Raw genomic sequence first — 13896 nt, forward strand, 5'->3', positions numbered from 1 at the left:
AACGAAAACACTGTTCAAAATTTGAAAAATATTCCAGCATAATATACTGGAGTTCGAATTTTTTAAATGTGAACTTCCAGCATAATATGCTGGAAGTTCATACACAGGTGCACCAATTTCCAGTATATTATACTGGAACTTTCCGTATTGCAGCAAAATATATATATATATATTTCTCCATGTGTGATTAGTTCGATCAATCTCTAGCGCTCCGCTCATTAACTACGTGTAAGTAACAAGAATTTCTAGAATTAATCACACGAAATATGTGACCTATGACGCAAAACAAACTGCCGGCTAATCTGAAAATCAATATTGCCTTTTACAAAATTTTAAAAACAAGAACAATATTGCATGGACGGATCATTTTCTGCATGTCCTATTTAGACGTTTGGCTAAGCAATGAAATCAGCATCTTTTTACAAACATATATATCCTCTTTTTCTATATGTACCGACGTGAAAATCTTTCTAGAAAAGTGACAAAAAAAGCATAGAAAACTCAGCCTACTATTCTCTTCTTCATTGTCTTTATCAACTCTTCCCCTCCTAACAAACCCCACAAAATCACACACACACACACACACTTACCATGGATACAGAACATACCAAATTGAAGGCTTTCTTGTTTCCGTGGTTGGCCTATGGACACATCTCACCATTTCTTGAGCTAGCCAAAAAACTTTCAGATAGAGGCTTCTTGATTGAACTTTGTTCTACACCTATTAATCTAAGTTTCATTCAAAAAAGAATCCCACAAAGCTATTCTTCCACAATTCAGCTTGTGGAACTCATATTACCAGAATTTCCTCAACTTCCTCCTCACTATCACACAACCAATGGACTCCCTCTCCATCTCAATTCCACCCTTCACAAGGCTCTCAAGTTGGCCAAACCTAACCTTTTCACCATCCTAAAAACACGAAAACCCGATCTAATAATCTATGATGTTATGCAACTATGGACTTTTGGGGTGGCTTCTTCACTCAACATACCATCAGCTCGATTTTTCACCTCTGGCGCGGCCATGTGTTCCTATTTTGTGCACTTGTACAAGAATCTTGAAGTCGAATACCCTTTTCCAGCTCTTCATTTATACGATTATGAGATAGAAAGAGCACGTAAATTGGTCCAGAGAAATGACAAAGAGAATGAAAACAAGGATGATCAACCTGAAGAGGAGATGCCTCCTCAAGAAGGGATCATGCTAATAAGTACTAGTAAAGAATTGGAAGGGAAATATATGAATTATTTGGCTGAAATTATTGAGACAAGAATTTTGCCTATAGGTACACTAGTTCAAGATCCTGTGGCTAGTGTAGAGGGAAATGTGAATATCATGCAATGGCTAGATAGTAAAAAAGAGCTGTCAACTGTGTTTGTCTCTTTTGGGAGTGAGTATTTCTTGACAAAAGAAGAAAGGGAGGAAATAGCTTTAGGGTTAGAGCTTAGCCAAGTGAATTTCATATGGGTTGTTAGGTTTCCAAAAGGTGAAAAACAAAATCTTGAAGAGGCTTTGCCACAAGGATTTCTTGAAAGAGTTGGAGATAGAGGGATGATTGTGGAATGGGCTCCACAAGCTAAAATACTAACTCATTCAAGTATTGGCGGATTTGTGAGTCATTGTGGATGGAATTCTATATCTGAAAGCATAGAATTTGGTGTTCCAATAATAGCTATTCCCATGCAACTTGACCAACCAATGAATGCTAAATTGTTAGTGGAAATTGGAGTTGCTTTAGAGGTTGTGAGGGATGATAATGGATCACTTCATAGAGAAGAAATAGCAAGTGTTATAAAAGATGTAACAAGTGGAGAATCATCGGAAACTATGAGGTGTAAGGTGAGAAATTTGGGCAAGAATTTGAGAACTAAAAGTGTTGAAGATATGGATGCAACTGTTGAGGAGTTAAGAGAACTTGTTGGGGAGAGTACGAGCAAGAATGGTTCTTTCTAATCTAGTTCATAAAACTGATGGCTAAATAAACAGTCACAAATATATCGTTTAATGAGGTGACTTCTTATAATTATCATTACAAATGGATATATTTTTATTCGTTCATAATCAATACTTTGGTGGATGATTAATAGGGTTAATGCTCCTTCACATGTAACGCTACAAAATCTATTGAGAGCTTAAGAATTTGTTACAAGCTTCTGGTGTAAATTGTATGGGTGGTAACCCAACTTTGTGCTCGTTACCCCAAAGTTACTATTCTTTTTTTTTTGTTACATAAAAATTATTTTACTTTACTCCACTTTTCACAAAAAATGAGATAAAAATAACGTTGATCATTTTGTAAAAAACTCACTTGAAATGTGAGAGAAAATGACAAAAAATGATCCTTATATTTGGGGTAAGTTTAAAGTCGGCCCTTAAATATACTCCTTAGCTGTTTTGATCCCATAAGGTTATCAAAAGTGAGTTTGCTTTTGATATTCGTCGAATATATAATAAACTCTTCTTTTTAAATATACTGAAAACTAAAATTTAGTTAACTAGAATTAGCAATATAGTCCTGTCAAATCCAGTGATGGACCAAAAAATTTAAAATCATAGGTGCTCTCCGAACTTAAACATAAAGTTACTATAAAAATACATTATAAGTGTGAAACTAGTTGAAATTCCCACCTCAAGGTCGTGAGGGTGCCTAACTAAACTTACTAAGCAAGCCAACTCACAATTTTCAAAACAAAATCCATTTTCTTTATTTAGCCGTGTGATATATCATAAATTAAGACAGTAATGTTCCCAAATAGCAATAATATCTTATAGAAACCCAAGCATGGCCTAAACATGGCCAATACAGTACGCCCTCAAGACTAGGTGGCACAAGTACACGAGTAAACTTCAGAAATAAGATCAAATCTGTATACATAACAACTATCTGAAATACAATAGACTTAGGAACTGCAGAGTAGATCCATGAAGTGCAGCTCACCCTAAGTCTTCGTGTAGACTCCTAGCTAAATTATGAAGCTCTGCTAGGAGCCACCTGAGGATCTGTCACGACTCGAAATTTTCACCCTCGGGACTGTGATGACACATAACATTTTACTTGCTTTAGCTATATTGATTAACCTATTTTAACAATTCGAATCAAATAAGAACAATAACAACCGAATAGTCTGAAATAAAGTGATAAACTACTGAACAACGTAATCCAAATACAATCCCAGAAATTGGAGTCACGAATACATGAGCGTCTAGAACACTACAAATAATAATTTGAATAAACACAACTGTTTGAATCAAAATAAACAACAATGATGACATATAAGAGGACTTCTGGGCTGCGGACGCCGTGCAACTATACCTCAAGTCTCCACAGGCAGCTGGATCCGGGCAATCTCACTAAGTGCTGCTGGGACCAACTTCGGTATCTGCACGAGAAGTGCAGAGTGTAGTATGAGTATAACCGACCCCATGCACTATGTAAGTGCCGAGTCAAATCTCGATGAAGTAATGACGAGGCTAAGGCGGGCCACTTACAATAACATGTACGTAATAATAATAATAATAACAGAAAAACAGGAATTGGAAGTAAAGCAGTTAACTCAAGAAAACAAACTCGAAATTCAACTATCAGAGAGCCAAGTCTCATAGTCTCACATCACAATACCGAGGCAAATCCAACAATCACAAACAAGTACCACATATACAATTTATTGCAGCGTGCAACCCGATCCCACCATATCATCATCTGTCAATATCATAATCCGTCCTTTTTCCACCATTTCAATTCATAATCCTTTCAATTTCGCTGCAGCGTGCAACCCGCTCCCCAAATAATTTCAATCAATATGAGGAATTTAACGACCAAATTTACAAGAATTTCTACATCAAGAGGGTAAATGTACAAGGCAATAAAAAACCACATAATAAATCAAGAATCTCTAACAACTCGAAGTCTAAACTTTACCAATTCATCATTATCTATCAACTAAACATCTCGCACAGGTTAAACCATATTATAGAATGCAACAAATATTACAAAACAATAAGACAAGTGAAGCATGTGACAATTTAGGTGTGCAAGTAAAGCAAGTAGAAAATAAGCATGGAGTCATGGAAGGGACAGATAATTTAGTACGAATAATTAAATGACAAGTAACAAATATGATATAGAAGTCAAATAAAGCATGTAACAATTAAGGCATGAAGCAAGATATGACATGAAATAAACGAAAACATGGAAAACAAATATCATGACGGCGAATATACACTCGTCACCTTGCATATATACCGTTTTCCCACAAAATTCACATAAAACATAGTTCAAGGATTCCTAATTCCCTCAAGTTAAGGTTAGACCCAATAATTACCTCACTCTGCGAATTAAAGCAATCAACCAACCACGACCTTGACTTTCGAACAAGCTTCCAAACCAACCAAATCTAGAAATTTATCGATCAAACGATTCAAAATAAGCTTTAGAAACTATCTATTAATGAAAGAGGTTCAATTTTGATTATTTTTTAAAAAGTCAACAAAAGTTAACCCCCGGGCTCACTTGGTCAAAACCCGAGCTTGGCTATGTGATTTATTTCGAAATCTGACCCCAATTCGAGGTCCAAATCTCAATTTTATAAAATTTCTAGTTTCTACCCGAATCCCTAATTTCTACCATAGAAATCCTAAATTTGATGTTGAAATCTCATGAAAAGTAATGGGTAATTGAAAAGAAATGGATTAAAGTTACTTATCAATGAATTTGGGAAGAATAATCTCTTGAAAAATCGCCTCTAGAGTGTTTAGGGTTGAGAAATGGTGTAAAATGAGCTAAATCCCGATTTTTCCCTCTTTTACGCAGCTGCGGATGTCGCAATTGCGAAGTCATGTTCGCAGTTGTAAACATCACAAGTGCGAGACAAGGGTCACAAATGCGAACCCTGCTACAGAAGTCCAGAAGTCGCAATTGCAATAAAAAGATCGCAAATACGAAGATCCTACCTTCGCAATTGCAGTCAAAATCTTCGCAAACGTGAAGATGCTCTATTGCTAACAGACATAGAAAATGCGACCAAGTGATCGCAAAAGCGATCCTAAGTAGTTCGCAATTCCGAACAATTTCCTCGCAAATGTGAGGTTACCCCATCCCAGACCCTACTCGCAAATGCGAACATTTGTCCGCAAAAGCGAGGCTCATAAATGCAAGCCAGACCTTGCAAATGCGAGATCTGCATCAGACACCAGAGCTGGGCATTGCACCATCAATCTCTACATTATTCAAACTCATATGAAACACGTCCAAAACATACCTGAGCCCCTCGAGCTCCAAACCAAACATGCACACAAGTGTAATAACATCATATAAAATCGCTCATGTAATCAAATCACCAAAATAACATCTAAGTCTACAAATCGAACCTCAAATGAATGAAATTTCAAAGTAAACTCAAGAACCACTAGAATCGTATCTAAGCGTCCGAATTATGTCAAATAAATTTCGAATTGCACCAAATTTTGCAGACAGGTTTCAACTAGTAATACGGACCTATTTTAAGTTTCAACATCAACATCCGAACCCGATAGCCATGAAGTCAACTTACGGTCAAACTTAGGAAATTTTCTAAACTTTCAAAATACTAGTTTCCGGCAAAATGAGTCAAATCAATCTAGGGACCTCCAATTTTAATTCCGGGAATATGTCCAAATCACGATACGGACCTACCGAAATCGTCAAAATATCGATCCGAGGTCATTTTCACAAAATGTTGACCGTGGTCAACTCAAGTTATTTTTAAAGCCAAAAATCATTATTTCTTCAATGTTTTACATAAAAGCTTTTCAAAAAGCGACACAGACAACACATGCAAACCAAGAAACATTAAACGGAGCTAACAGAGGTAGCGGGACATGAAAATAAAGGCTATTACTCAAGATGACCTATTAGATCGTCACATTCTCCACTTCTAAAAGAAACGTTCATCCTCGAGTGGACATAGAAAATTTCCTGGACTGGTAAAAAGGTGGGGGTATCTACTCTGCATATCGGACTCGGACTCCCACGTGGCCGTCTCGATTGCCTGACCTCTCCACTGCACTCTAACAGAAGGATAACTCTTAGACCTCAACTTCCGGACCTGCCGTGCTAGAATAGCCACCAGCTCCTCCTCATAAGTCAAATCCTTGTCCAATTGGACTGAGCTGCAATCTAATACATGGGATGAATCACTGTGATACTTCTAGAGCATGGAAACATGGAACATCAGGTGAACTGCTGATAAGCTATATGTGGTAATTCAAACATGTAAGCCACCTCACCAACTCTCTCAAGGATCTCAAAGGGTCCGATATACCTAAGGCTCAACTTGCCCTTCTTCCCGAACCTCATCACACACTTCATGGGTGAAACCCGGAGCAAAACCCTCTCTCCAACCATGAATGCAACATCATGAACTCTCCGATCGGCATAACTCTTTTTCCTAGACTGTGTTGTACGAAGCCGATCCTGAATTATCTTGACCTTTTCCAACCGATCCCGAACCAAATCAGTACCCAACAACCGAACCTCTCCAGGCTCAAACCAACTAGATAATGACACCGCCTCCCATATAAGGCCTCATAAGGAACCATCTGAATACTGTATTGGTAGCTGTTGTTGTAGGCAAACTCCTCAAGCGACAAGAACTGATCCCAAGAACCCCCGAAATCCATAACACATGCGCGAAGCATTTCCTCTAATATATGAATGGTGCGCTCGAACTGCCCGTCCATCTGGGGGTAAAATATTATTCTCAACTCAACCCGTGTACATAGCTCACACTGTACGACCTTCTAGAAATGCGATATGAACTGTGTGCCCCGATCAAAAATAATAAACACTAGCACACCGTGAAGACGAACGATCTCGCGGACATAGATCTCAGCCAGTCGCTCTGAAGAATATGTAGCTGCCATCGGAATGAAATGCGCCGACTTGGTCAGCCTATCCACAATGACACATACTACATCAAATTTCTTCAAAGTCCGTGGAAGCACAACAAAAATATCCACGGTAATACGATCCCACTTTCACTCTGGAATCTCAAGTCTCTGAAGAAAACCGCCAGGTCTCTGATGCTCGTACTTCACCTGCTGGCAATTGAAACACCGAGCCACATACTCTACTATATATTTCTTCATTATTCTCCACCAATAATGCTGCCTCAAATCCTAATACATTTTGGCGGCACCCAGATGAATGGAATACCGCAAACTGTGGGCCTCCTCAAGTACCAACTCATGAAGACCATCCACACTAGGCACACAAATCCGACCGTGCATCCGTAACACCTCATCATCTCCAATAAAAACCTTTTTGGCATCACCGTGCTGCATCATGTCCTTAAGGACAAGCAAATGGGGGTCGTCATACCGACTCTCTCTGATGCGTTCATACAAAGAAGACCAAAAAATTGTACAAGCAAGAACCCGGCTAGGCTTTGAAATATCTAACCCCACGAACTTATTGGCCAAGGCCTGAAAATTTGATGCTAGCGGTCCCTCACAAACTGGAATATATGTATGGCTACCCATACTCACAGTTTTTACTCAAGGCATCGGCCACTACATTGGCCTTCCCAAGATGATACAAAATGCTAATATCATAGTCTTTTAATAGCTCTAACTACCTACGCTGCCTCAAGTTGAGATCCTTTTGCTTAAACAAGTACTGTAGACTCCGATGATCTGTGAATACCTCACATGACACGCCGTAGAAGTAATGCCTCCAAATCTTCAATGCATGAACAATAGCTGCCAACTCTAAGTCATGAACAGGGTAATTCTTCTCACGAACCTTTAACTTCCGAGATGTGTTCCCTGCCATCCTGCATCAATACTGCACCAAGCCCGATACACGATGCATCAAAATACACGGTGTAAGACCCCAAACCCGTAGGCAACACCAATACTGAAATTGTAGTCAAAGCTGTTTTGAGCTTCTGAAAGCTCGACTCACTCTATCAGACCACCTGAATGGGGCACCCTTCTGGGTCAATCTAGTCAATGGGGCTGCGATGGAAGTAAACCCATCCACTAATCTGCGATAATAACCCGCCAAACCCAGGAAGCTCCAAATCTCTATAGCTGAAGTAGGCCTAGGCTAGTTATGAACTGCCATAATCTTTTTAGGATCCACTTTAATGCCCTCGGCAGATAAAACATGCCCTAAAAAGGCAACCGAGTCCAACCAAAACTCACACTTTAAAAACTTGGCATATAACTGACTATCTTTCAGAGTCTGAAGTATAATCCGAAGATGCTACTCATGGTCCTCTCGACTGCGGGAGTAGATTAAAATATCATCAATGAAGACGATCACAAAAGAATCCAAATAGGACTTAAATACCCGTTTCATCAAACCCATAAATACTGCTGGGGCATTTGTCAAGCCAAATGACATCACTAGAAACTCATGCCCACACCGAGTTCGGAAAGCTGTCTTAGGGACATCCGATGCCCTAAATCTTCAACTAATGGTAACCAGATCTCAAATCAATCTTCAAAAATACTTTGGCACCCTGAAGCTGATCAAATAAGTCATCAATCATCGGCAAAGGATATTTGTTCTTGATAGAGACTTTGTTTAACTGCCGATAATCTATACACATCCTCATCGAACCATCCTTCACTAGGCCTAATGAATACTTTATCAAGAAAATCTTACAACTACTCCTTCAGTTCCTTCAACTCGGGTGGGGCCATACGGTATGGTGGAATAGAAATAGGCTGAGTGCTCGGAGCCAAGTCAATACAGAAGTCGATATCTCTATCGGGTGGCATCCCCGGCAGATCTGCAGGAAACACCTCTGGAAACTCACGTACAACTGGTACTGAATCCATGGGAGGAACCTCCGCACTAGAATCACGAACATAAGCCAAATATGCTAGACATCCCTTCTCGACCATACGTCGAGCTTTCACATAAGAAATAACCCTACTAGTAGAATGGTCGGGATTCCTTCCACACTAATCGGGGCAACCCCGGCATGGCAAAGGTCATCGTCTTGGTGTGACAGTCCAGTATTGCATGATAAGGTGACAGCCAATCCATGCCCAAAATAAAATCAAAGTCAACCATATCAAGAAGTAGGAGATCTACACTAGTCTCAAGGCTCCCGATAGAAACCAAAAACGAGCATTAAAAATAATAACAACAATAGAATCTCCCACAAACATGGACACATACACAAGAGCACTCAAAGAATCACGAGGCATAATCAGATATGAAGCAAAATAGGATGACATGTAGGAATAAGTAGAGCCCGAATCAAAATACAACTGAAGCATCTCTATGGAAAACTAGAACAATGCATGTGATGACGGCGTCAGAGGACTCTGCCTCAAGCCTACAGGGAATGCATAAAAATAAGACTGGGCACTACCACTTTGACCTCCGCCCCTCGGTCAACCTCTAGCTAGCTAGCCTCCACCTCTAATGGCCTGACCTTCACCTCTAGCAACCTGACCCCCGCCTCTAGCTGGCTGTGCGGACGGTGGAGCAACCGGTGCCGTCATAATAGCACAAGAACCCTACTGAGGTCTGCTGCTCGTCAATCTAGGGCAATACCTCATAATGTGACCTATGCCCCCATACTCAAAGCACACCCTCGGCTGCTGAAGCTGAGACTGGCCCTGATGGCACAGATAGCCGCTATAGTAACTCTGATCCGGTGGTGCACTGATAGGAGCTAAAAGTGCACTGAATGCTGCCTGCTCAGGACGAGACCCATAAGGCCCACGACGCCCGAAGCACCGTGGGCTACCTGAAGAGCTGACTGAGTCAGCCTAGGAGGATGGCCTCTACCAAAAGAACCTCTGCGTCTAGATGACATACCACTAAAGCCATTGAAATGATGAGGCCTCTTCTCAGATGTAATCCCTCTATCCTGACCATGAACCATCTCGATCCGTCTAGTAATCTCTACGGCCCTCTAGAAAGAAATATCATCCCCGTCTCCTTGGCCATCTGAAGACTAATGCCGCAGGTAAGACCATCAATAAACCTCCCCACCCTCTCTCTATCTGTGGGAATCAATATAGCTGCCTGACGGGCTAGGTCCACAAAATTTGTCTCGTACTGGGTGACAGTCATGCCACCCTACTGAAGGTGCTCGAACTGCCTACAGTACTCCTGCCTCAGAGTGAAAGGAAAAACTTCTCCAGAAATAACCGCGAAAACCGATCCTAGGTAACTGGAGGTGAACCAGTTGGTCTACTCCTGTCACAACCCTAAAACCCCACCTTAGGTATTTGTGATGACACCTAGTCGCTAAGACTAGGTAAGCCTAACACATACTAAGAACTTACACAATTTAACCAACTTAATTGTAAAACATTAATTAATAACTGAAATAACATAGTTGAACCAATATAAATCATTCAATTCCAAATCCGATAGTACAAGTCATAAGCTTTTCTAAGAGTAACAAGAATGATCGAGTACATCAATGTCCCGGTGTAATAGTAAACAGTGGTAATAAAAGACAACAAAAGGTGACTCTGGAGCCAGCGAACGTCAAGCAGGTATATCGTGAAGTCTCCAACCGTGCAGACATAAGTATCGAAACCAACTTATCAAAAGTACTTGGATCTACACAATAATATGCAGAAGCGTAGCATGAGTATACCACAGCGGTACCCAGTAAGTATCAAGCATAACCTCGGTAGACTAGTGACGAGGCTATGTCAAGACACCTACTAGACATATAAACCCGTGCAAGATATAACATAAAGCTAACAATGGAAAGAACATCAATGTAAGAATAACAACGGAAATAATATTGATTTAAAACCAACAATGAAAATAATAAAAAAACAAATAGCAGCAAGAAGTAGACGGGAATAAAGCAGTAACGTAATCAGAATACTGAGGAGATATGAATGAACTCAAATAAGGAAAGCAGATGGAAGCTCAATTAATCAAATTGTTCCCAATGCATGGTCTTGCAACAAGAGTTATCCCGATGCACCACACTTCGTAACCACAAATCATGAGTCAATTTCCAAATCGTCACACCTGGAACCTCGTGCCCACAATAACAATCACCTTCGCACGGCAAGGCTAACGTACTGCCATGTGCATTGTATCTGTGTCAAATATCAATTAAAGTGAATTCTTTTATTTAAAAATTTCTAAGTTACCAACAACTCAACTGAATATGAGATAATCACCCCATGTACATAAATTCACCTTGACAATTAATTGACCAAGAAATATTAGAGGCACAAATTGGCATATTGAAACAACACAACAAATCACGTAGCTTGCATGACTCACACAAGAAGTCAGTATTGTTCCAACACTGGGATAACAATGATCAACCAAAGACAATTAAAAATACAAGTGAAATAATTTAAGAAAAAAAATAATTGTTCAACGATAAACTGTTCCAACATAGAATATACCATGAGAATCACAACTGAGGATACTTTAATGTCACAAACAATTACAACATATCAATCTGTTACGGCGTGCAACCCTATCCCACCTATATCATATCATCCGTCCTTATCGCTCTATATCATATCTTTTTATCTCATTTCAATACCGTTGTGGCGTCCAACCCACTCCTCAAACAATATGAATTTAAACCAACAAACCAAAACCAACTATGACGTATCACAAAATTAAACAAAATAAAGAAACTAAATAAAGAAGGTCACAAACGGATAAAATAGTTACATGATGACTCACAAAGTCAAATAGCAAGTAATGAGGGTTCATAAATGAAGGCACACTTACAAAGAAACAATTAAGAATTAAGACATGTAACAGATAAGGCATGAATTCAATAAGTAATTGCAATTAACAATTAAAGCAGGTATGGAGTAAACTTGACAATAAGTGATAGACCATGTATTAACCACCTAAATGAAATACAAGAAAGAAGAATAAGAGTCTAAACCGGTCAAATGCTATATATAAGCCCCTGTACACACTCGTCACCTCGTGTACACGTCTTTCACATAATTTAAATAGTACAATCAACCCAAATCCTAAGGGGTAGTTTCCCCCACACAAAGTTAGGCAAGATACTTACCTCAATTAGGCTAAATCAATACTCAAAATAGCTTTTCCCTTTAACATTTACTTCCGCTATGCTCAAATCTAACCGAAAACGAATTAACAATATCAAACAATGCAAGAGAAATATATTACAATTAATAAAGATATGATCTTTAAACAATTCCCGAAAGTCAACCCCGGGCTCGCCCGGTTAAAATTCAAGTCGAAGGGTAGGTCTCGACTACCCATAGCCCCATGAGTTCATATATGTATTTTATTTTCAAATTCGAGTCCAATTCGGCTCTCAAAACTCAAATTTTTATTTTTAAAAACTTTGACAAAAATCCCCAATTCTCATAAATTTGATGTTCTCTAATATATAATCATGAAATATAGTTGGAAATTGAATAGAATTACTTACACGATGTTCTTAGGTGAAAATTCCTCTTCAAAATCGCCTCCCACTGAGTCTACAGTTCAAAATATGATAAAATGAATCAAAGTCCTGAAATACTCAGCTATAAACAAGCTGCAGATGTCGCATTGCGAACCCTCGCAAAAGCGAAGCTTGAACAATTTTAAACCCTTCGAAAAAGCAACAAAAATGTTGCAAATGCAAACACTAGTTTTCTCACAAAAGCGACCAATTGGTTGCAAAAGTGACTCTTCCCCAACCCAGGCCTTCATCGCAAATGCGATCTAATGCTAACTCTGCAGGCCTCAGTCAACATCGCAAAATCGATGATTTCCTCGCAAAAGCGAGGTCCCTTCCAAGTAGCCCAACATCGCAAATGCGATGAAAAACTCGCAAATGCGAGAACAGAGCACCAATACAGCTAAACCTTCTACAACCCCTCCGGAACGCATCCAAAACTCATCTGAGCCCTCGGGGCTTTATACCAAATATTCAAACAAGTCTAATAATATCATACGAACTCGCTCGCGTGATTAAAATACTAAATAACATCTTGAACCACGAATCAGACACCAAAACACATGTAAATCATAATGAACTTCAAGAACTTCTAGAATTGCAACCAAGCGTCCGAACAATATCAAACCAACTCCAAACATCAAATTTTGCAAACAAATTCCGAATGACGAAACGAACCTATTCCAAGTCCCGAAGTCAAAATACGAACCTGATAGCCTTAAAGTCAAACCATGGTCAAACTTAGAAAAATTCCAAACATTTAAATTGCTAACTTCCGCCAAATTGTGCCGAAACCTTCTAGAAACATCCAAATGCAACTTTGAGCATACGCCCAAATCCAAAATTACCATCTGGACCTCTCCGATCTGAGGTCAAATACGCAAAAGTCAAACATAGTTAACTCTTACAACTTCAAGCTTCTTAAGTGAGAGTCATCCTTCAAAATCAATTTTGAACCACTCAAAAAATAAAGCAGGCGATGCACGCAAGTCATAATACACTATGTGAAGCTATTCGTGACCTCACACCGCCGAACTGAATTGTCACGACCCAAATCGATGGGCCGTGACGAGTGCCCGAGTTCTACCTATCGAACACCCCTAAGTATATGTCTAAGAAATAAACATGAAATAAGTTTAGGTCATGCACCATGTATGGAAATAAACTACGGATTCATATGAATAACATACATGGGAAATAAAAGTATAAAATATAAACCGACAAGGCCACATACTATCCAACTATACTTGACTGTCTACAGACCTCTAACAGAGTGTACAACTTTATAAAAGATGGGACTGGGCCCCGTCATACCCATATGTATACAAACGTATCGTACCAAAACTCAATAGAAGCTCCGGATCAAATGGAGCATACCAACTCTCGCTGAGCAAGGATCCTAAGATGGGGGGCTGTTAGCTTATCTACCTGCACCTGCGGGCATGAAATGCAGGCCCCCACGTAATAG

At 39.5% G+C, this 13896-nt stretch overlaps 1 protein-coding gene across 1 annotated transcript; it reads left to right on the forward strand.

The window, feature by feature from the left end:
- The first annotated feature begins 398 nt into the window (after positions 1-398).
- Positions 399-2207, forward strand: LOC107817544 (beta-D-glucosyl crocetin beta-1,6-glucosyltransferase-like). Its single transcript, XM_016643396.2, has one exon. It carries the CDS (start codon positions 592-594, stop codon positions 1954-1956), a length of 1365 nt encoding a protein of 454 aa, XP_016498882.1. The 5' UTR covers positions 399-591; the 3' UTR covers positions 1957-2207.
- The last annotated feature ends 11689 nt before the right edge of the window (positions 2208-13896 follow it).

The sequence above is a fragment of the Nicotiana tabacum genome, chromosome 4 (assembly GCF_000715075.1).
Source record: "Nicotiana tabacum cultivar K326 chromosome 4, ASM71507v2, whole genome shotgun sequence".
Classification (NCBI taxonomy): domain Eukaryota; kingdom Viridiplantae; phylum Streptophyta; class Magnoliopsida; order Solanales; family Solanaceae; genus Nicotiana; species Nicotiana tabacum.

Coding starts and splice junctions, on each gene's coding strand:
- LOC107817544 (XM_016643396.2), top strand. CDS start 592: ATGGATACAGAACATACCAAATTGAAGGCTTTCTTGTTTCCGTGGTTG.